This window comes from Grammomys surdaster, unplaced genomic scaffold (assembly GCF_004785775.1).
Source record: "Grammomys surdaster isolate TR1022 unplaced genomic scaffold, NIH_TR_1.0 351, whole genome shotgun sequence".
Classification (NCBI taxonomy): domain Eukaryota; kingdom Metazoa; phylum Chordata; class Mammalia; order Rodentia; family Muridae; genus Grammomys; species Grammomys surdaster.
Window position 1 is genome coordinate 2,975,267 of NW_021604770.1, and position 25,164 is coordinate 3,000,430.

Below are 25,164 nucleotides of genomic sequence, written 5' to 3' on the forward strand. Positions count from 1 at the left end.
ATGGCTGAGTTGGAATCCAGAGCCTGGTGGCAGGCCATCTGAAGCCTAGGGGACCTCGTGCTTACCTTCTACCTTTTGTTCCATGAGCCCCATAATATTTCCAGAAACTTCTTCCCTCCTTGGCACTCTTCTCTATGTTTCCCCTTTTCCTGGGATTTTGCCCTTTGACTGCCCTGTGTACTGTGGGGTTTGGTTTTTTGTTTTGTTTGTTTGTTTGTTTTGTTTATTTTGGTTTTTTGTTTTTGGTGGGGGAGACTTCTAAACAGTATTTTCCCTGATTTTCAAGTAGGTCTTGGCTGAGAGATTGTGTAGTGACAATCCACTGCCCTGTCCCCCCAGCCCCCATGCCATTGCCAGCATTGTCTGACCTCAGGTTCCTGCAGCCTGTCTGCTGAAACGTATGCTACAGTGTGAGTCTTTGGTTCTGTTGGACAGTTAGAGTCATCTGAAGGAAGTTTAGAATCCTCGCCTCATCCGGTATTGCATCTTGCGAAGGTGCTTGTGGACCAGTTACTCTTTTTTTTCTGCAGGCACTGGCACACTCACATGCGGAGAATTCTGTCTCCTTGATTTCTCGCTATTCATGTTATACTTTCAGGTTCCCTTTGTTTGTCTTATGCCACATCCATCTCCTGCTTTTTAGTTCTATATGAAGAGAAATAATTTCCCTCAGCTTTATCTTCTGGTTCAGCTAATGAAACTTTTGATTTCAGCATTCATGCTAATAGATTCTGAGGAATTTCTTGCTTTGTTCTTTTTGTAGTATCTTTCATTTCATGGATCTCAAGAAAACAGACCTTTAGAGTTTTGACTCAAATTATCCCCACTTCAAATTCACTTTATCGTGCTTTATGTATCTTTATCTGTTACAGTCAGAGCTTACCTCAACTGTCTTTTGCTCCTTTGTCATTTCTTCACAGTGAAGAAGGAGGCACTGAAAAGGCATTTGGTCTGCTTCACTGCAAAATGAAGCAGGTATCCTGACATCTTAGAGTCTGCTGCGCCCTCATGTACTGTGCATGGGGTTTTTACTTTCTAGAGCCGTTATGTTTCCCTGGGGGTTGAGGGGAGGGGTGTTCCTCTTGCCCAGTGGTTCTCAACCTGTGGGTCATAAAGGAGTCAAGTGATTCTTTCACAGGGTCACATAAGATCATCTACATATCAGATATTTGCATTATGATTCATAACAGTAACAAGATTATGAAGTAGCAACAAAAATAATAGAGTCATCATAATGAGTAGCTGTGTTAAAGGATGGCAGCATTAGCAAGGTTGAGAAGCACGGCTCTTGTCTGGTTGCAGTGGCCTAGAAGCAGACAGTCCGAAGGGCTTGTGTTGACTATGAGATTCTTGGAATCCAGGTTGGGCTTTTACTGTTCTCCCCGTTGTGCCCAGATTCAGAAGCTCTTCTCTTTTATTTATTTTAAAATAAGACCTTACTATCTAGCCTTGGCTTGCCTAGAACTTGCTATGTAGCTGAGGCTGGCCTTGAACTTATGATCCTCCTGCCTCTGCTTATCAAGTGGTAAGATTTGCACCATCACACCTGTGTCCTTCTATTTCTAGTCAGAGTAGATAACCAGACAATGCTTGGCAAGGTTCCGTGTGGGGGCACTGGATGAGGGAGATATTGTGGAGGGCCAGCTACCTCTTAACCGTTCTTTCACTTATTTAGTCCATGGGCACAGAAAGAGACTTGAAGAGACTCGCATGCTTCATTTCTGTTAGGTTCCCTTCCAGTTTTGTGTGTGTGTCTTCCCATTTTGGAACTCATTTAAGAAAACTTTAGTTTTCTTGAGTGTATATTGGAAATATATATTAGTTCTTTGAGAATTTCATACAGTATGTTTTGACTACATTGACTTTCTCATCCCCTAAATCTTGGTAGATACACACACAAAAAAACACACACACCTTTCCCTACTCATCCAGCTTTTTATCCTTTAAAACACAAAATCAGGACCAGTATGTGTTACCCAGACATCCTTGGATATGTGGTCTTCCACTGGAGCGTACTTGATTTAAAAGAGATATTCTCTTAGAGAAAACTGACTCACTCTCTCCCAAAAGCTAGTAGCTGCCTATAGCTCCATGGTTGGGGGTAGGGGGTTGTTGTTCAAACCCAGATCCCTTCTCCATGGGATTCTGTGATTTGGTCCAGGTTGAGCTTGCCCAAGTCTTATGAATGTAGTCACTACTCCTGTGAGTGTATAATGCAGCTGCCTTCTCCCTCACCTCACCTTTCACCCCATCCTGCCTGCTAATGCCTTGGTCTTCATTGACTAATATTGTTTTAGATTTTAAGCAAGCTATTATTTTTCCTGCTTCATTGTCTTTCTCTATTTTTGCATTTATTTTCCTGTCTGGCTTTAGCTAATGCCTGTCAATCTGTTGTTTCTTTTTGCACTTAAGAGTGTAAATTAGTTGTTTGGAGACTATCTTTGTGGGCTGAACTTGTGAACACATGAACTTCTGCCCTTCACTGAGGCATGATTTAGGTACAAGTTACTTTTTTTGTCAAGGACCCCAAATGTTAATATGGTAACCATAAAAAGCCAAAAATTCCATTTATAACAACAGAGTGAATTCTTGCATGTTACTGTTCCTGACTACACAGACACAGACACACACACACACACACACATATGTACACATGCATACCTACAAGACACCCATAAAGGCTATAGCCCAACCGTGAGGACAGTTAATTTCTGAAGTAATTGTGTCTACTTCAGTGGGATTTGGAATTTAAGTTTCTACCATGCACACCTATTGAAATGGAGTAATGAATGGTAATTTTTTAAAATATTAGAATGTGCTGTATGAAAGAACATTTCGGAGGCATTTACCCTCACTAGACTGAACAAATGTGTCATGACTTATTGTTACAGATGTCTCTTTGATTCACTGAATTGAAAATTGTTTGATTCATGGTCTCATGATTGTTACACAGGGAATTTTTAAAGAATAAAGGGCAATATTCTTACCTCAAAATAAAATCTGGAAACCACTGTTTCCTAATGCCATTTGGTCTCAGGGTGCTTTTCCTAACAAAAGCACTTTTTTCATGTAGTAACTGTTTTCTACCCAAGGAAACTGAAGTCCCGAGAAGATTCGTAGAAGTTGTGTGATGTTGGAAATAAAGGAAGTGCTTGTTATCTTTAAAAGGACAGATGGGATTAACTGAGAGCATCATAGAGTTACTTAGAGTTAGTCCAAAAGAAGCTTTCTGTGAAATGTGTTTAATAAGAAAAACTTTGTATTCACTTAAAATGTGAGTTATATCAATTAGAAATATTAGCCATGTTTGCTGAACAGCTGTTAGGGCCTCTGAACTGTTTTACAGTTCCTGGCTAAAGTTGGATTGGTAACTGTCTACAGTTCCCCTACACACCATTTTTTTTTCTTTTTGGATACTGTGGGCAGTTTTTGACTAGTAAACTGGTGACCTATCTCTGTAAGCCAAGTGTTCTTGAACTAAGAGGTAGACACCTCAAGGACACCAGGAATGCTGTCCAGTCCCTTCAGGGGAGGTGAAGGTCTTCCTGGAGAAGATGTCCTTCCTCTGAGCTCTTTGGGGGCTATGAGAACTCACAAGGCCGGAGAGGCATTGGAAGGAACTAGCCTGCGTGTGTGGGCCTGGGAGAAGAGGCAGCCCTAGAGTAAGAGGTGCCTCATGAAGCTGGTGGGTGGGAGGCAGCAAAGAGGAGGAGCATCTCCCTCAGATACATGTGAGGAAGAAGTTACTATCGAGCGGGTCTCTGATTGGGCCTTTATTTGTTTCCTGAACTGAACAAGATGGGTCCCCCGTTTCATCACTGTAAGAGTCTACATGCTTCTTCCGTAGCTTCTACTTGAGCTTCTGCCCATGAGTTAACTTTCACATTTTCAAGTTGCAATCTCTCCCTTTCAGGTTAGCTGCCCTAACTGATGGGTTGCTATTTGCAACTAGAAACCCAAGCTTTATACCTTCCAAGTTGCTCCTGGAAAGCTGGGAGTCCATGAACAGCCTGTACTGAGTGCTAAGGACCCACCTCTATGTTTGCCTCTCCCTTGTCTCTTTATCTTGGCCTAAGGCACTGTGAAGGATTCCTTTACCACACCTTAGTAAAGGTTTTAAAACGTCATATTTGTGTACAGTACAGAAATGTTTTCCGATGTCTCTCAGCAGTTAACTAGGGGAATAATCTATAGTGATTTCCCTGAGTAACCTTGGCAGTGCCATCAGTGCATTGCTCATGTCGGTGACCAGTGATAGTCTGTTAAAATTCTCTCTGAGGCCTTTTATGAGTATTGGGGCATGATTAGACAAGACTCTCAAGGACCCAATTCTGTCCTGCTCTTTATTTCCTGTATACAGACACCCATAGCACATTATCACACAGACAGACACACACACACACACACACACACACCCCGCTTCTCTGAAGTCAGAGACTTCATTGCCAGTCTGCCATTGTTTGTGAGTTGGTGTAACATCTGTCATATCAAGGACACCCAATACATTGTCAATGAAAAAAACCAGCCCACAGTAGGCCAGTTGCTCCTCTCGTTCCCAATCTGATCTTTAGAAGACTAGAATCTCATTTAGACCTGTTTCAGTTTCCTTAGCCAGTGGCTCAGGTATTCTGACTTCACAACTATAGTGGATGCTGGATGAAAAAAGGCTTGACATGCCAGAAGCCATAGTTGTCAAAGTGGGAGTTTTTTAGCTGTATACGAGAGTGGCTTACTGTCGTCACCACTCGCTGAATTCTCAGGCCACCTGGAGAATGTTTGGAGTTTTGTTGTTGTTTTGTTTGTTTTATTTTTGTTTTGTTTTTGTTGTTATTAGTGGTTGTGTTTTTCTGAGATTAGATTTTTAATGTGTAGTCCTGGAACTCCCTCTGTAGTCGAGGCTGGCCTCCAACTCAAGAGATCTGCCTGCCTTTGCCTCCTGAATGCTAGTATTAAAGACACGTGCACTACCACACCCAGCTGAGAATACTCTTCAACTCAGAGTGGCAGGTGCTTCCTACAAGATTCTTGTGCTTAGAGCAGCCTCTGAGGTGTGATCTGCAGGAAACATAATGTGTCCATCATCTCTAGGGATCTCTAGTGGCAGCATCAGGAAGATTGCTTTCAAGAGATCTATCTCAAGCTAAAAGGAGCACTTTGCTCTCCAAGTAAAATAATTGTGAGCTATAAAGATAAAAAGCTTGAACACTGAGAGGATAGGGTGACTTGGAGTCAAAAGTTTCAGATATCTATGTAATAAGTCATGAAGAATCTCTGCAAATAATCACGTATTCCCTGTGAATTAGCAACTCCGTCCTGTAGATTAAATGCATGAAATGACCTTTTTTTTCTTTTACATTTGGATAATTAAAATGTAGAAAAATAAATGAAAAAATGTAGAAAAATAATGAGGTAAAGAATCTCAGCCTTCTTAAGACGTGGAGACGTGGAGCTAGTAGTTTATTCTCGTGCTGAGTGACTTCGGAGCCTTGTGCAGATTGCCTGACAATAATGGCAGTAACTTTATCATGAGGAAACAATAGTTATTACAAAGAAGTTTTTCATAGGCATTATTTTTAGTAATTAGCGCCCAAGTCACCCTGCTTGGGTTTATGCTTCATCTTTGTTACTTTGTAGCTAAACCTCAGGTTTTCTCAACTTTGAAAAGGAAGACGCCTACTTCATGAGGCTGTTTTGTGTGTTAATGAGAAAATACTTAGCGTGCATTCATGTAATGCCTAGAAAACAGTAGATAATCACAGTACAATGCTGTTTGCCTACTGTGGAGCCTATTTCTGTCATTCTGATACATGAATGTTTAAAGACAATTATATCTCAAAAACAAGCTCACTGATTAAAATCAAGTGACACTTGCCATTTATAAACCACATGCTGACCAAGTAAGCCACTGTGCTTGTGTTTCCAACAGGACAGTAAGGAGAGGGAAACACAACTTTATGCTGAAAGAAATAAAGCAGGGCTAGGATTACCTGGAGGCCTGCACTTTAGAGTCCACAGCTTGATTTTTGAAGGAAGGTTTGTATTGCATAGTTGCAAAGAACTGTTGGCAATCATGGAAGGAAGGCTCTCTGCTGTGTTTCCTGTCTGCGTGTCGTAGGGGAGGAAAGCACAACCATTACTGTACCAAGTGGGAACCGTAATGAAGAAAGAGTCAAGGGTGTGATGGCGCTCTCCTCACAGTGTCGGAGTATTACTGTCATGGCTTCCCTTAGTCATGTCACAGCGCTGTTGTTCTTCCGGAACAGCAGTGCCTCCGTAATAAGCTAACCAAATGGTGGTGTATGAAAAGCTTTTAAGATTTACTTTTTTTAATATTAAATTCTATTACATATTTGATTTCTGGACCCTGGGAAAACTAAATGCCTCTTAATGAACTGCACGTCGTACCTAAGCATCATGCTCTTTTCCCATGGCCACCTCTCAAAATGTTTCTTAACTTCTCTTCTGAAGAGTGATTAATAATGGTAAATTAAAGAAAAATAAATGTCAGAATACTGCCAGAATACCCAAAATGTGGCCGGTGTACAAAGTCCTAATATGTTTATTTAATATACTTTTTTCTAACGTATAAGAAAACCTGATTGTGCCTCATTGTCAAAACTTGACTCTGAGTTAGGTGTGGTCATACACACTTTTAATTCCAGCACTGGGCAGCCAGAGGCAGAGCCATCTCTATTAGTTGGAGGACGACCTACTCCATAGCATATCCCAGGCTATCCAGAGCTATTTAGTAAAACCCTGTCTCAAAAGGAAAAACAAAAAAACAAAACAAAATAAAAAGAAACACCTCTGGGACCAGTGGGTAAAGGCACTTGCTACCAAGCCTGGTGGGTGACCCAGATTTAATCCCCAGAACCCACATGGTAGAAGGAGAGGACCAACTACACAGAGTTGTTCTCTGACCTTTACGTATGTGGCCACACACACAAGCACAACCAAAAATAACGTGAAAACAGTTTTTTTGACGTTGACTCTGGTAGGTTTCTGATGAAAATGTTTCCATAGAGCAAACTGAGCTGGTCAGTGCGGAAATCCTTTGTGTAACAGGGCCGTAACATAAGAAAATAGCTTGTCATATGCAGAGGTTTGGAAAACCGCTCCACACAGCTGTGGTAGAAAATTAGGTCCATTTCCTTGGCCTGAGTGGATTTTTTTTTTCTTTTGTAAGTAGGTTTCTATATGAAGAATGAAAGAAATCTCAACAGTCCCTTTTTCTACCAAACTTAAACTATAAATTTCACTGAAATTATCATTTCATGTCTGGGGGAAGTGTGTATAACATTGGAGCAGCAGCTAATTGTCTTCCACAAGCAGAAAAGGAGAGCCTGTCCCATCTACTGAGTATTGGTTATGGCGAAAAGTCTCTGGTCTTCTTGTGTTTTTGTGAGGCAATGAGGCATTCAAAGCAAATATTAGAACTTCCTTATTGTTTTGGTCCATTCCCATGATTTCAGAGTGCACTTTAATTCTCAATTTGTTTCGATAGAGATCAACCAAATATAACCCTGTGGTTGCTCTTGTGTGTTTAGTTTCCCTTGCATGCAGTTTTGCTTTAACATGGGTCACAGTAAAGGATCATTTGTAAAAATAATGGATTGCTTCCTGTTTCTGCCAGCTGATTTGATCAGCTCAGCATTCCCTAAGTACTGTGGGTTACACAACTAGTGGGAATCTATGTGATACTTTTGGTTTGGTAGTAACTGAATTAACCATTTATAGTCTCCAAATCTCTGAAGACAATTTGGTAAACATAGACACCTGATTCTGAAGTGAATAAACTTGAAACTGAAATGAGCAATGAGTTTCCAAACAAGACTAAATGATCAGATTTCTTGGAAAACATGCTGTTTTTATTAATTGATTGCACAGGGGTTATCTACAGATGTGCCAGGAAAGCTCTTAAAAAATATATCTGTTTCTAACGTCACCATGTGAAATGTTTGTGACATGTGTTAGCATATTTTCCCATGTTCAGAATACAGTAGGGTTTGGTTCTGCTCTCCTAAAGGAAGAACCGTGGGGTGAATGCAGGTGATTTTCTGCATGCTAGCAGACATAACTGCTGCTCTCACCATGCAGTGGTGGCCCATGGTGGTTTTATTTTGAATCTCACTGCCTTTTTTTTTTTTTTTAGTATAGAATAGAGTTTATTTAGGACATGGGGAGGGGAGTTGAGAGAGTAGTAGAGACAGAGAGAGAAAGAGAGAGAAAGAGGAGGAAGAGGAGAAGGAGGAGGAGGAAGAGGAGGAGGAAGAAGAAGAAGATGACGACAACTAGAGGCCAGCTGTGAGCACATGGAGAGAGGGAGGAGGAGGGTGGGGAGAGAAAGAGTAAGGAGCAAGAGCAAGAGAACAAGAGCTCTCACTGGCGATTAATGATGTTAAACATTCTTATATATCTGTCTGCCATTTTATGAATCTCTCTGACTAATGTCTATTCAGATCAGATCCAATTCTTATTTTTTTTTCAAGATTTATTCTTAAGTGTGTGTGTGTGTGTGTAGTTATGTGCATATGAATAGAGGTGTCTGCTGAGGTCAAAAGTCATTAGATCCCCTGGAGCTGGAGTTTCAGGGAGTCCTGAGCCACCTGATGTTGGTGGGGAAAATTCAGTTCTGGCCCTTGGAAAGCAACAAGTATTTTTTCACCACCATGCCATCTCTCTTGCCCTTTTCTCTCACTTTTCAATCATGTTTCTTGGTTGGTTGTTGATTTGTTGAATTCCTTATCTGCTTTAGGTATTTCTCCTTTGGTAAAACATGATTGGTAAATGTTTCCTCCCGCTCTGTAGATTGGCTCTCCCTCTTCTTAGTTGTTCCCTTCACTGCGCAGAGCTCTTTAATTTAATATAATTCTATTACTTTGGGCTTGGAGCTTTTTGGGGGAGTAGGTTTTTGTTTGCTTTGCTTTGCTTTGTTTTTGTTGCTTATGCTTTTCAAATCATATCTAAGGAATCCTTGTTCAGACCAACTTCATGGGAATTTTCCCTCACCTTTTCCTCTAGTAGTTTTGTGGTTTTAAGTCTAGCAATTAAATCTTTAATCCTTTCTTTTTTTAATTATTTTCAATGATATGACCATAAGATTTCATTGTTTTGCATGTGAGCATCCAGTTGTCCCAGTTCCATTTACTGAAGAGTTTTTGTCCCTTCCCAGTATGTGTTCCTGACATCATTCTTTTAAAAATCAAGTATGTGGAAGGTTCCTTGTTTTGTTTTTTATTGCACATGTTCATTGAATGTGATGTGGGACTGCATAAATACATTTTCATACAAGCTGTGTTGTACATTGACCAGACTTCATTTAACTGGCCTAGTTATCTTTTATGTCAGTATCACCCTGTTTTGATTACTATAGCTTTGTAGTATATTTTGAAATCAAGTCAGTAGATGCCTCCAGCTTTTGTTCTTTTTCTTATTTTAAAGATTGCTTTGTATATTTGGATCTTCTGTGGCTTGTACACAGTTTAGCTATATTTTTCCTGTAAAAGCTTGTAACTGTGATAGAAATTGCACTGAATCTGCCATTTGCCCTGGGTAGTGTGAACATTTTCACAGCAGTCTTCTAATCCATGAATATTGGATAGCTTTTCATTATTTATGTCTTTAGTTTCTTTAGTATTTTATACTTCTGAGTATGCAGGCCTTGCACCTCTTTTGCTAAATGCATTCTTTCTTTAAGATTTTATGTGTATGTTATCTGTTAGGAGTACCCATGGTTGCCGTAGCAGCAGTGGCTGGAAGAGGGTGTCCTTGAGGGTGGAGTCACAGCAGTTGTGAGCCACCTGACTTAGGTGCTGGGAGGTGAACTCAGGTCCTCTGGAAAAGCAGTACATGCTTTTAACTGCCGAGCCATGTCTCCAGCCCTATTAATTAAACTCATCCTTAAATAAAAGTGGAATTGTATTCCTGATACCTTTTAGGAAGTAGCTTGTTGGTGGTGTATAGAAACATTACCAGTTTTCTTTTAAATGTTGATTTTCTTATCCTGCAACTTTACTAAACTCATCTTTTAGTTCCAATAGATTTTCAGTGTCTTACTGTCCACAGACAGTTTCACTCCATTTTTTCTCATATGTATACCTTCTGCTTGCTTCTCATACCTAATTCCCTGTCATGGAATATGATGTTAGCAAAAGGTCCTTGTGTATGGCTGATATGAGATGCATTTCTTCTATGCCTAATTTGTTCTGAAATTTTATAATAAAAGGATGTTATATTTTTGTCAGATGATTTTTTTTTGCATTGTTGGCATGGTCGTGTAGTTTTTGCTTTCCATTCTTTGAGTATGACCTGTTGTATTTATAGATTTATATTGCCTTTATTATTTATTACCTATTAAAATTTGATAAAGGTAAATAAATATGGAGAAAGCTGAAAGAGGTTGGGAGAAGAGATTTTTGGGTTCATATCTAAAATATTAACTAACGTTAGATGAAAATTTATTTTAACTAAATTAGATTGAATGGAGGGTGGAAATTCCAACCATAGAAATGTAGAAAGCAAAAAATGGGAAATATCTTATCTTGTAGTTCTTGCCAAGAGAACACTGTTTTAGCTGTGTAATACTATACAAAATAAGCCCCAAGAGAAAAAAAATAACAAAAAATGAAGTGACTTCCTTTATAGTTATAAAAGTTTACTCTTTCAGGCACTTCAGGCAATATAAGAAATGCAAGTAGTGATGTCATTACTGGTAGTACAGAGATTGAAGTATAATAACCAGATATTATAAATAACATCATGCAAGTGAATTTGGGGAGTTAAATGAAATGGACTCAAGCCCAGGGAGGGGAGAGGGAACATATAAAAGTAAATTCAAAAAGAAATAGCCTGGGTAAGCTTGAACTATTAAATAAACTGAATCAATCAATAGTCTGTACTCTTTTGGAAAATAAAAACCCATTATAGCTTCACTGAACATTCAGAGCATAAATAATTGTCGTATTTTACTAAACTTTCTAGATAGTGAGAAAGGGCCCATGCTTTGCAGCTCAGTGAAGTCTTTATATACAAACCTACACACATGAGGAAAGAAGGAGACAGACCATTCCTAGTTACCAGCATACAGAAGTCTATGCACCACCTTACTGAACAATATACTGACTGGCCAGCCTGGCTTCCTTACACATTGTCACCCCAGGATATAGAAGTCTCAGTTTCTCCATCTCTGTGCTGCTCCCTCAGCTGTGCCCAAGCTGCCTGCTCCTTAGCCTAGAGGGAAACTCTTCCAGCAAGGTGAGGAGGAGGCTCTCCACCAGGGAAGCCTCAGCAGGGCAGAGACACCCTTCCTGTCTCGGTATCAGTGACTACTTTGCACAAATCTGCCAAGTCTCATTAAATCCAGTACAGCATCTCTAAGGCTCTCACAATGAAAAGACTCATGGCATTAGAATTACTTAAAAGATAGAACTCTAGATTGGGAGATGGGAAACCATTGGCTGATATAACACCACTCGTCACCAGTTTCACCCCCTCAGCCTCCTAAAGCATGCTGCTTGGTGCTGAAGTAACATGCCAAATCCCCCCATTATACCCTTAGCTTTAGAAAATGTACAAAGTGTACTTTCTGTGTGAGTTTCTCACTTTCTACTGTGGCCAGAACCCTGCATTTTGTTTAAAAGTGGGTTGGAAGCACTAGCAACAGATTGCTACCAAAGTAGCGTTTTAAGTTGCCTGAAAAAGCTGTTGCCCCCTCCTCCCAAGACATTTTCACTCACGTCCAGGCCATACAGGTACCCCAGGAGCAAACCATCCTTACTGGACAGAGGAAAGAGAGCCAGAGAAGCGCAAATTATTGTGACCAAAACGGAAACAAAATATCTCAATTATTACTGTGGAAGAAAAAGTCTACAGAAACTAGCTGAATACTTAGCTGAGAGATGAGACCAAGAAAAAACAAGGTCTGACTAGAAAGAAAAAAACCCTCCTCAGTTTTTACTCTCAGATTCCTGTTCCATATTAGCAAAAGACACAAAGGGAGAATTCCAGGGGACACCTAGCCAAATTTAGCATTTGGGCAATGTCATCAAATAGATTACCATGAGAAAGGAACTGCCCACAGCAGAAGATGAAAAGGAGCCTGAGACTCACCTCCCAAGGCCCACAGGAAAAGTGCACTGATACATAGAATTACATGATGGAAATGGCCAACCAGTCATTGATATCTGAAATCAGAGAACAGACCCACAACTGATGCAATACAGCCATTGTAGAGAAGATAAGAGCTAGCATGTCTAATTTATTATAAAGAAACATTTTTAATGAAAAAAACAGATTCTTAATTCAGAGTCAGAGAAGAATGTCCTTTTAAAAACACAAAGAAAAATAACTTGAAAAGACCAGGTGTCCTAGCTGGCTTATTGAATAGAGGTACATGCCAGCAAGCCTGACCACCTGAGTTGGATCCCTAAAGCCCACATGCTAGAAGGAGAGAGCCAGTTCTTTCCCACATGTCACAATCCACATGTGTGCACTTTGTGTATGCATGCCCCCCACATATAATAAAATATAGATGTTAAAATATAAAAATGTTTCAAACAGAGGAGACTAAACCCAATTTGGAAATGATCAAAAATTTGAATAGATATGTCTTCAAAAAAGAAATGCCATTGACTAATACATCCCTGAAACTGTGCTCAGCATCACTAATCACCAGGGACATTCAAATCAAAGCCACAAAGTTGTATCACTGAGGATGTGCTCGGCACATTGTCCTCTAGACATGGCATGGCCTTTGTCCTGTTGAACAGTGTGCAGCTGTAATTACAGGCAGGAGAGTTGTATGTAATTGAGCTCATGGGGCAGGAGAGGGGCTCACAAAGCCTCACACCCTCACTAAGAATTTATAGACAATTTACTGGGAAAGAGAGTTTTTCTTAGTGTAGCCACCCATAAGTTGCTGACAGTCCTGAAAGTAACTCCAGGTAAGCTCATTGGGTGAAATCATTTTAGTCTCTTTCATTGATGCCCTATATGGGGTGAGTGTCTCTTTTTCTTTCTTTCTTTCTTTCTTTCTTTCTCTCTCTCTCTCTCTCTCTCTCTCTCTCTCTCTCTCCCTCCCTCCCTCCCTCCCTCCCTCCCTTCCTTTCTTCCTTTCTTTCTTTCTTTCTTTCTTTCTTTCTTTCTTTCTTTCCTTCTTTTTCTTGAATTGCACACAGCTATTTAAAAAGCAAGAAAGGGTGAGGAGCTGACTCAGCAATCAGAACACTGGCGATGCATACATGAGGGATCCCCTTCAGATTCCCAGATCCCATGTGAAAGCCAATCAAGCTCGATGGCCACCAGATAGCAGAGTAAAAGATGGATGACAAGATGTGACAGTTTAGCAGAGCATAGAGTCACAAATTGAAACTCTGGTGGGCACCAGTGCCGAGGCAGGAAAAGCTGCATGGTAGTTGACGAATTCCTAAAGGCTCAGAGTAGGAAACTCTGAAATTTGAAAATTCCAGGAGGTCCTAGACATGTGGGAACTGTATTTTGAGATTTGTCTCCCAAAAGGAGATTTGTATCCCAAAATGTCAGGCTCTCACAGAAGATATTGTAGAATTATTATCCCTTTGAACCTCTGGCAGAAAACAGACACACACACACACACACACACACACACACACACACACACACACACACACACACTGAAATAAACAAGAATAACTAACACACAGAAGAGTTACTAAAATACACAGTGTGCTGCTAACACCATACTTACAGCAGTTTCTTTTTCCTGTTACATCATGTCTAGCTAGCAAGAAAAAAATTACAAGACATGCTGAATAGCAAAATGCACAGTGAGAAGGGGAGTAAGCAACAGACCCATATGTGTAGGGACGTAAAGATTAGCAGGTCAGGTTCTAATAGCACGAATGGCCAACATGAACTTCTTCAAGGTATGGGGATAGTATCTAGCCCAACGGCTGTAACAGTCATGTACATGGCGTTTGTTAAGTATGTGCCTAACTGAAACATGGTTAAGTAAAGAATTTCTGAACTTGAAGGTATCTCAATAGAAACCTCTACAGTCAGAAAGCAAAAAGAGCCAGGAATAAACATCATCTGAAGACCTTAGGGCTCTACAAACTTGTGACTTGTGTAACAGGAATATTGTAGGGAGAGGAAATAGCAGAAAGCACTCTAAAAGATAATGACTAAACTCATGTCAGACACCTCAGAAGATACCACCGAGGACTAACACCTCCCTAAAATAGTTAAGCATGCATGTCCAAACTACGAAGTCAAAGTAATGAAATCCTGAAAGACAAGGAGAAAAAACACATACCCTACTTACAGAGAATGGAAGGCAAGAATTCCTTCCAACTTCTCAGAATTCACACAAACAGGAAGAGAGAAGATGTGAGATATTTTGTGTGGAGGAGGAAAAAGGAAAGAAAAAAGAAAAAGAAAAACCACCAACCTGGAATTCTCTGTCCTGTGGGATTGTCCTTCCAAGAGTAAAGAAAATAAAGGCTCTCCAGACAGAAGCAGCTGGGGAAAAGGCATTGTTAATACCTGTCTTTGCAAGAACTGTGCTCCGTTCTTCTGACAGAAAACCCTGAATCAGAAACTAAAATCTGACTAAAGATTGCAAACAACTCAGATACCTATCTGTAAAAGAAATAATGTCTGTATATGTATACACTGGAAAATTAGCAAAGATAAGGCCAACATATATGAAATTTATAAACATGAGGTTGAATAAATGAATTAAAACTAGGAGGTTTGCTGTGTTACATAAAATCAGTTCACCAGCGGCCCCTTAGTCATGAAGAGACGGTGAGCACTGGGAGGAGACAGAGAAAGAACTACCATTGTGAGGTGCAGGCAGGCTGTGCACGTCCCGTCCTCCCCTGCCTCACTGTTTGCTGTAAAATGACTTGCTATGTGCGTGTTTATATTTGACATGCTTCACTATATGTGTGTTTGTTCAACTTAAAATGTTTAAAGATAAGGCCAGGACTCGTGCCGATCTGACATCCTAAGTTCATAGTGGAAGGAGCGAATTAACTCTCACAAGTGGTCGCTCATTTCCAGATGTGCACCATGGCACGAACATGTACACACACACACATTAAACAAATTTCCAAATCCAGTAAAAAATTACGAGATGGCTGGAAAAATTGCTCAGTGGTTAAGAGCACTGGTTTCTCTTTAAGGGGACCTAAGTTTGATCCCCAGCACCCACATAATGGCTCAAAACTGTCTGTAATTCCAGTCTCAGGGGGAGCCAACACCCTCTTCTTACTTCTGCATACACATGGTGCACGGACCCACATGCAGGCACAACACTCATGCACATGAAATAAAAAATTTTAAAAAAATCTATTGCTTCAGTTTTCATTTTTCTGTTCTGTGATCTTTTAATATTCTTAAGGATCCCCATTTATATTACTGTTAACAGATTGTACATAACTATTCTGACTTTTCTGATATCCTATAGAGATTATTTTCACGTTTGAATAATGACCACGTAGTAAATAGTGTTTGACTTAAAATGGTTTCAGAGATGCTCATTTTCATCCACAGAAGTATTTGGATAGAGTTCCTGTTTTTCTGATGGAGCTGGTTTAATGCTTGTTGCACTTTGACACTTTACAATGAAGTTAAGAGATACTGCTTTCTAATATAACTGATCTAATCCATTGGGAATACATTTGGCTCTGTTAAAAATTAATCTGACCATTATCATTAAGAATAGCAGAGCCTTTCAAAAGAGAACTGTCTCCAAACCTAATCAATAAAAGAAATGGTGACAGCAATGTCCCTCTCGTGTGGCCCTCAAAGTCAAATCACTGTAACTGCCACAATGCAGTACTGGTTCCTGCTGCAGAAATCCTTCAAGGGATGGTTAATTACTCTCACTGGCTAGGAAGAGTTAAAGAAAGCCATTCCTCCTCCTGGCAATTAGCCCCAATGCCTCCACAGAGTGAGCATAGGTTCTACCTAGAGTAGTCATGGGGTAAGAATACAGTCAGCTTTAGTCTGGTCTGACCAGGTCTCTAGTGGTGTTGCAAGCCTGGGAGCTGTTGGCAGAGGCTAGGAAGAAGAGCAGACACACAGCTACTCCTGAAGAAATTCTCTCATCCAAGAATGTTTCTTTCTCATAGGTCGTCCACGCCTTTCTGCTGTTCCCAACCATCGAGCGAATGTCTGAATCGCCCAACGGCAGGTTTGCCACTCCATTTTTGTGCCGGTTTCGATACATGCTCTACGCTATCAGCTACTTACTTCTTAAGCCGTGTCCTGAAATAATAAAGTCCTTCATAATTCAAACAGCCCTGGGAAAAATGAGCTTTGAGACTGAAGTTCCTGTAAGGGACATTCTTCAGCCATTCTGTCTTGGTAAGCGTGATTTTTTTTAAAGGTGTGTCTTTGTAGTATAAGGAAATGTTTACAGAATAGTCTCAGACAGTGCATGAAGATCAGGAAGCTAGCTCTTCAACTCTTTCTACCCCAAAGCTTAATCTAAGAACAGAACTTGTGACTCATTTGTGACTTGTGACTCAGGGAGCTTGTATGAAAACTGGAGAGAAAAACTTTATGGTGCTTTAGTGTTCTCCTCTGCTCCTCATCCTCCACTGTGGCTACGGTATGGCGAGATGTGTCCCGGAGAGAACACAGCATGTACAGAGTCCTCCCAGGAATCCAGGGTGCCCTGAAGTTCAGTGTCTGCGAAAACAGCCTCATAGAGTCAGCAGGTTACAACCTTGATGCTCATCTTTTAAGTCAGTTTAGAAGAGTTTAAATTACAAAGAGAGAAAATAACCACCATGCTAATATATTTCGGTACTGGGTGCTTTGCTATGTGTTATTTTCTGAGTATACCAGGGGCTAATCTGTATTTTGGGATAATAATTACTTGCTGGTATTTACAAATGACTTTAATTTTTTTTCTTTTGTATATGGGTGTTTTGCCTGCATGTATGTCTGAACTACACTGCCTGGTGCCCATAAAGGCCAGAAGAGGTCATCAGATCTAGAATGAGAAACATAAGAGGACATTTTTGTTTCTCTGTTTGTGTAAAGTCTAAGGACAGTGATCAATGACAGCTGTATGTTTAGTGAGTGTATAGTACATATATGAGGACTTCATTTTCTGTCTAAGCAAGAGCTTATGTAAAGGCATTTTCTAGTCATTTCTACACAAGAGTTATGACTAACTTCTTAGAGAACTAGGCCCCAGAAGTCACAAGTCAGACCGGTTCTTCCCTGCAGTTGTAACTGATCTGCCTCTCACCACGTCTTCCAGCAGCCTCTGGTGTATTCAAAGGAAGCAAGACAGTTTAACCACAGTACATAGACCCCTTCTCAACAAAGGCAACCAGAGCCTTCCAGCCACATTGTTGCAGGCTTTCTCCACAGCCATAGTAGACTCACCACCTTCAAAATAGACCTGAAAATCTAGAGTGCGCATGACCCTCTTGCTGCCTGTTTCATCTGGTCTTCCGATTCCTCGGCTCCAGATCTCCATTTCCAATATCCAAGTGGTCAGTACTTCAGTTTTTTTCCCAGTCTGTATAACTTTGGTTGCAGGGAAAGGAGGCAAGAACTACTTCTCATTCTCTTGGAATCCTCCACTCATGACTGCTTGGATATTTAGTTCAACCTAGTAACCCTGAGGTGATCATTAGCCTTGTGTCTCAGACATCCTAAGCAGCACAACCCCTTTCTCCTCTGGCTCGCCAGTGCACACTGCCTCCTCTTGCAACAATCATTTCATAGATAAACTACCTCTGTCCCGCCACCTGCTCATCCCTTTGGTGACTTCCTAAAGGGCAATGCTCAGAAGTGATGGCCTCAGGCTGGTTAGTGAGAGTGATTATTGAGCCCCAACCACACCTTAGGGCGTGTAGGTAAAGGTAACCAGTATTCATAGCAGCCGTCCCAGTGCTGTGGTTGTCAGGATACTTGGGAAGAAGGGCAGGTCAGAACTCATTCCCGGTCCTGCTTTTGGTCCAGCTCCTCATTCCCTGCAGGCCTGCTTCGAGCTCTGGTTGCCCTGCAGAAAATGACCTTTAACTTGCTGTTTGACTTGCAGGCTGCCTTGCAGTGTTTGCGAATTATGTAATGTCTGTGCGCCAGGAGAAATCTTACAGAAACAAATGGAGGAAGTTTGCTAGACCAAGTAGTAGACTATAAATCCAGCCCTGTCTAGATAGGGCAGTGTCCTTTAGTTTGTGCACACATTTTTGTTGATTTCGGCTCTGAAAACTTCAAAAACTGAAATGTTAAAGTGTTTCAAGTGCTGCTACCCTTTGGCAGACATAGCATCCCAAGCTCTCTACTCCATCTTCCCTCCAGCATGCTGAGTTCTGTGGCATTCGAGTTCTCCAATGGAGGGAGAGAAATGTCACTTCCCATCTAGAGAGTGGCTCTAACTCAGTTAGCATATAGTATAAACATTACCTCTGCATTTATCAGGGTAATTAGATTGTAACTAGATTGTCTGAAATGTTATTTTTAAAGACTATACGTGGATTTCCCCCCTTAATTCAACTCCAGAATGTTTGCTACTACGTATTTTCCCTGCAGTAGATGTGCTTCTGTCTCATGAGAAGTAGGCTCCCACTCAGACAGCTAAATTAGATTTTCTGATCAAAGCTAAAAGAAAATATATTTTAACTCAACAGTATCACAGGTCAAACGGTTAACTGTTGAAAATGTTTGAAGGTCTTTTTGTTAGGCTGAACTGATGTTTTAATTCCTTTCCATTACCTAACAAGGGAAACACAGCCCAAGACATGAGGAGCTCCTACCAGGTTATGGCACTTTGTCAAATAATTCTGTGAAAGGGACTTCTATAATCTTTCCCCTTCCTTAATCAATATGGAAATGACTCTTTAAACTGTTTAACGAGCTAATGATTATGTATGTATATATGTATATGCTTATATACATATATATATATGTGTAATGTTTAGCAAGCTTCACTACAGTTCACAGATTTCTTCTCAGAATATTTTCATTTAGTCCTAGAATAATTTTTTTTTCTTTACTTTGAAGAAACCAGATAGCCATGTAATCTACTCTGTCAACTCAGATGCACAGGTTTCATCTATTCATAAAATCCACCTGAGGACTTAGTGACCGGAGGACACTCAGCCTAAAATCCAGAAAGAAAAGAGCAGAAAGAGTTTGTGCTATATTTAGGGCCAAGACTGATCTTTGGTCCTAGGAATATATTACTGTTTTTCTGAATATTTTAACTTATGTTTTCAAATTATGTTCTAGTCTAAAATGTGGTGGTTGTAATAATCATTAAGCTGCCGACCTCTGGTTACATTCTTCACTGTAGTAAACTCACTGTTACTTAGATAGGCTTGAGTGTGCATCTGCACATTAAATGGATGTTCATAATGACGGGGCAGGGAGCCCTCTCAGTGCGGTGGGTCTGTCTCATAGGTAATTTACTGGAGTCCTGGCTTATAAAGAAACATGATGAAGTGAAGAAGCAAGAAACGTTTTCCTAAATTATGGAGGAATTTTAGCATAGGTGAATTTCCTTTCTAGGTCTAGTTACTGTGTTGTTATACACCACATTTTGCAACACTGACAAACATGGAAAACAATGCAACCAAGGAAGGTTAGATAAGGCCCCTACTAAATGTCTTTGGGTTTCTGTGTGCGTCTAATTCTGTATAGTCTTTTCTTGGGGCCTCCTGGTTTATGCTGTCGTGTACCACAGTTCTTTCTGTGTTGGACCTCTGTTCTAACTGAAGCTCTTGTCTCCAGGACCCATCAGTCTCCCAGAGTACCTTCTGCTCTGCTTTGCTGCTGTGCAGCCTTGCCACACCCTGCAAATCCTGCCACTCCTAGAAATAATCAGAACCGGTGCAGGAAGGAGCCGTTCTTAGATAGGCTCTTTGTTGTCCGTGACACTTGTGCCTCCACTCAGGGAAACCTCCAATGAATATAAATACAGAATGATGCCTCCCTCCTCCCCTGCTAGAGTTAAGCACCACATCCTCTTTGCTCTGACCAAAAATACCCAGAAAATTCGGAGGTTCCAGTTTCATCTTTTTATCTGTTGGAATTGAGATGAGCTGTAGTTAACAGAAAGTTCAGTTCCAGTGGCCACAGCAGGTAGTAAGCTGTTTTTCTAGTGCACCAAGAAAGAACTGCAAATACTCTTTGGAGAAATGACCAGCACTCTGTCCCCACAGCTGGCAGGGATGTTGGTACTTCCCTTCTGGCATTCTCCCTCTGTTATCCTTAGCAGGTTTCTCTTGTATTCCGAATTCCATGGCCATAAGACAGCACCTTCAATCTCCTCTCTACCATTGACAGAAAGAAGAGCAAAGAATAGAATTAAAGCAAAAGACTGACTCCTGGGTAGAAAGAATTGTGCTTCCCATGGTCCCCTCTTGTAGATTAGAGGCTGCATTCCTCCATGTGAAGAATCTGAAGTCGCTGATTTTAACTTGGAAAATCTCCGTAGAATTCTTCAAGGGAAATGAGGGCCTGCCTGTTGGTCATCAGGTGGTTACTTCATGTCTGCCACATCCCTACCCTAAGCTGATCCTGAGACTCGTTGTTCATGGAGCCAACCACTTACCTAACACCTAACTAAACCAACTAACACTACTCCCTGAGACCTCAGCTGATTTGTCCTAGCATGACAACCTCAGACTTGGGCAGCTGTGTATCTCATCATTTCTAGCCCTCTTGCAAACTTGTAGATGCATCTGTCCATAACAGAGCCCCTTTGTACCCATGATTACAATAGTGTATATTTTAAAGAGTTAAAAATATTCATGTTTACTCTTTGATTCTGTTAGTGCTAATAAGCCCCAGTCACCCTCCTCCTAAGGAGGAGGTGAGCATAGGAACTCTTTTCTGCCCAACCAAGTCTTGTGATAAAACACTAGAGAAATTCTCCCTTGTAAACATGGCTAATTTTGAATATTTAGAATCTATTAGCCCTTTAAAGATCCTCAGAGTAAGTAGAAGTAGTACACCCAGTCAGAAGAGACTGACAGTCATGTTGGTAAAAGGTGGTAATGACCGACTGTGGCTTTTGTTTGTTTGGAGGGGGGTGGACAAAAGGGACTGGCAAGTAGTCGAGGCTAGCCTCAAACTCATTCTACCTACAGCAGTGTGCTCAGTGCTAGAATTATAGTTGTGTGCCACCACACTGGCCTGGAAGGCTCCCATTCTGCACTGCAGTATATATGCCCACATACAGTAAATGGTCTGTCTCCACAGTTCACCTACCCTGGTTAACCTATGTCTACCTTCAGTTATTCCTTTTGCTTCCGTACCAACAATCTTTATCCTCCAGACTGATTGCAAAACCAAACAATTCTGGAACATTTTACTGTAAATCCTAGTTGCAGCAGCAGACCACACATACCTCCAAAGAGCTGCGTGCATTCTATTTCAGAAAGCTCTTTGGGTATCTCTTTAGAACCTTCCATTTTTTTTATTCAGTGTGCTTTTTCTTCCCTTGCCTCATCTCTGGGTGTTATGAGTCAATGACTGCTATCAAGAGAAACACTTAGACTTCTCTGTGATTATTCATCACTCTTGTCCACCTGCTTAGCTCATCAGTATGCCTCAGCCTCCATCTTTGGCCTCCATTGTGATGTCATATCTGGACCGCTTTACATTAAACAGGCTTTTCCTCCCCACAACCTCCAAACATACCTAGCCAAGCATCTGTCTCCCTCAGCCCTTCTCATTTTTGTCACTTAGCCCTTCTTTCCTTTATATACTTGCTATAAGTAAGACACTGTGTAGAACACTGGATGAGACACGGCCCCTGCCTCTAAGTTAACGGGGAAGCAGGAGAAACAGCTGTGGACAGTTCAGTGCATCCCAGTGCCTGCTGTTAGAAGGAAAGATACAGTACATAAGTGATGCTCAGAGGAAATAAGACCTAGATCAGTTACAGAGGAGCAGATTACTTGATATTGGTCCTGAGAGTGACAGGATGGTTCGAAGATCGCCGTGTGTATGCATGGGAACAGGCCACGGGTTGTACAGAATGAGGCTTTTGTTGCAGACTAGGAGCACTTGGAAAACCAAGTGACACTGGGCTGTACGGTGAATGCCCTCTTGGTCCTTGGCCCTCAGCCCTCTCTCAGCTGCCCCGAACCCTTTAGCCTCTCTCCTGTACATCCCATGGTGACCCTTGAAGGTTAAACATTGCAGAAGGTGGTGGTAGAAAAGAAAGAGAGCACTGGTTTCCCTGGGAGGCTTTAACAAGGGCATTGAGGCTTTTGATGAAACCCGAGTAAACAAGCAATATTTTCCCAGGTCACCTTCCCTTCATGCTCTCATTGCCCTCCTCTTGTACTGAGTACTTCCTTCTGTACAGTGCTTGAAACTCAGCCTTGTGTGGGCGGTCATGGCCAAGAGCACTGTGTTTTCCACTGAAGAAATTACACTTCTGTTTGGTTGTATTATTTCTGACCACTGTACTGCATGGGAGACATTGCTGAGGAATAACAAAGATGGTGTTCTCAGCGTGACTACTGCAAAAGAAACAGGGAGTCTTGTCTAAAAGAAACAAAAAAAATACACTTAGATCGAAAATGACAAGGAAAGAAAGTAAGAAGGGAAATAGGTTGGAGTATATTCCCAAATGAAAATTTGATTTTCAGAAATATGAGCTTATCAAAGTATTTGAATTTTTTTTCCCTATTCAAGTCTGTACTCGTTTTGATGTTTGGTCATCTACCTCTTTTTTGTTGGTTTCTAGAAGTTTCAAAATATTTCCAGATGCTGATAGATTTGCCGTATGGTGCAAACCCATTCTGGAGATGTTCTCCTAATGCCCAGAATGTGCAGCTTCTCTCTGAAGACCCTGATGGGCAGCCATTGGGCTCCCCATCCTCCTGTGTAATGTGGCCACTGCGAACCTAGCCACGGCTCAGATTCTGACTTCTTGACCTCGAGTTCCAAAGACCGCTCTCAGTCCCGTCCATACTGCGCTGCACATTAAGAGGCTTTCCCCTAGAATGGCAGAAACAGTCTGGTATCTAGTTCAGGCACTGTTCCTGCAGTCCTTCAGAGGGTTCTTTCCCTGGATTCTGGCTGTTCGTCACATGACTGTGCTGGTCAATACTCAGGTAAAGCTCAAGGGCAACCCTTTGTAACTCTCTGGAGCTTTAGGTTACTATGGCTCTGTCCTTTCCACTCCTCTGCTCTACCAAAGCCACCATATCCACCTACCCAGACACACCTGCCCTTGATGCAGAGAGAAGCTGGAGTTTGTTTCAGTCAGACATGGTCAACTAACATTGAGAACAGTTTATCACTTACAGCTCCAAGTAGTGGGATACATGTCACATCACACAAGACCACAAATGGAGGCACCCTGTTAGGTTAGGAAGCAGAAGGGACAGATGACCCAAAGCCTGTGTTGTAGATTTCGTGGAAGGATGAGATAAGGGAGACTGGCTGTTTGAAATTCTAAAGTCTCTGGGTGCTCTCTTGTTGACTGGTATCTGGCCCTGGGGTGATTTCAGATGGAATAAGGGGATGATGCTGGGTTGCTCTGTCAAAGTTGTTCAAAAGTAAATACCTAGGGGTTGAGACCAGTGGGTTAGCTTGCATGGGAATAACGCATTCTCAGAAGAGTCTCTGTCTCTGACCTACAAAGTATTAGTAACCAGGAATAGGAGCTTTGATATCCTCCACCTTGATAACACTCCAGAAAGGCCGGCTGCAAATGTGTGTTGACTGATAAGCTCTCAAGTGGGCTAAGAGAAGGCCTAGCTAATACACAGCAGCCATGGAGGGCCCTTCCAAGGTTTCACATGTGTGGCTTGAATTCTGCTGTTTTGTAGCACTAAATGTGTGACTTGCTGCCTTGTATTTGGTATTTGTTAATAAAATCTTGTAGCCAAAAAAAATCTAAACTTTAGCCAGTGTTACTAAAAACTATTTCTGAATTAAATTTGTAAAACAGTGTCCAAAAAGGTCTTCCTCGTTAAATCTGAAGTGTGTCATGTTTCTAGATGTTTCCAGAGACAGAAAGTATAATCTCTTAATGAAGACTTCTGAATTGTAAAAGTAGCAGCCAGTGTGTTTAAATTGCTTATTTCCAAAACAAAGTATTGGGAAGATCACAAGTAGATTTTTATTTCAAATGGAAATAACTTCACATAGCTCTTCCACTTCTAAGACTAATACTAAGGACCTCATTTGCCCTCTTGCCTAAAACAACTGAAAAAAAAAAAAACAAATAAAATGTGAAAACAAAGGTTTTAAGACACTGGATGTTGGACAGTGAAGAGCAGAGATTCTGAGAAGAGAGAAAGCAGAGAGTTTACAGTTATCTCCTGCTGGATGTTTCCCAGGCTGCTGTGCAGGGAGGGAGACCCAAGTGGAGCTCTTCTCAATGGGACAGAGGGCGCTGCGCATGGCCTTCTTCTCTGTGATGCATTGGTTTCTGAGAGTCTTGCTGGCCAGGGTAGGCTGCCCCTCCTGGGGTTAGCCAAACTGCAGACATGGCCCTCTGTAAACACACCTTGCCTTTGCAAGCCTGCCAGCTAGCTCATGAGCCTCTTCTCCACACACCCGTATCTAATGTCAGATAGCACTTGGCAGCTACAAAAATGAAGCATGTGAATTTGCTAAAATTAATTGTTTCTTCTGTATATTCTAAGTGTTTAACTGTTTGTTGTTGTTGTTGTTGTTGTTTTTAATAAAGCTAATGCTGCCTACCTCGGGGGCCAAGAAATGATCCGTATAGTGAAGAGAGATGATGACATCATAAAGGAACATTTACCTAAGGTAACCATTTTGGGGCTGTCATTTGAGGCATGTCAGTTGATGGCTAGAAAAACTTCCTGAGGACACAAGGCTAGAATTGGCTAAGAACTGAATTTAAGATGCCGAACTTACAAATTGAGCCCAAGTTCCTCTGTTACCCTTGAGTTACATGGCATAAGTAAGCTGGTTACAGCTACATAAGTATATTTTGCCACTTGTTTAGTTGAATTTATTTTTTAAATCACTACTTTCCTGTTTTAACAATGTATTATGCTAAGAAGACTCAATAGTGTCTGTAAAATAAATGAGTTATTTTGAAATATAATAATTATGTCAGTGGAGAAGAGCTAACCCTGCATGTGACACTTAGCCTGTCTTTCTCACTCTCCAACAGGTAAGGCTATCTACTTGTCACATAAAAGGCAGTTTTCTGGG

The 25,164-nt window shown here is 41.1% G+C and overlaps 1 protein-coding gene across 3 annotated transcripts in view; it reads left to right on the top strand.

Moving 5' to 3' along the window:
- The window catches only part of Ldah (lipid droplet associated hydrolase), an 83,403-nt gene that overhangs the window by 49,121 nt on the left and 9,118 nt on the right, over nt 1-25,164 (top strand). For all 3 annotated transcript variants that reach the window (XM_028779398.1, XM_028779400.1, XM_028779399.1), the window contains 2 exons: nt 16,116-16,350; nt 24,668-24,750. In XM_028779398.1, the coding sequence (XP_028635231.1) occupies nt 16,116-16,350; nt 24,668-24,750 (318 nt within the window). The remainder of the gene's footprint in view (nt 1-16,115; nt 16,351-24,667; nt 24,751-25,164) is intronic.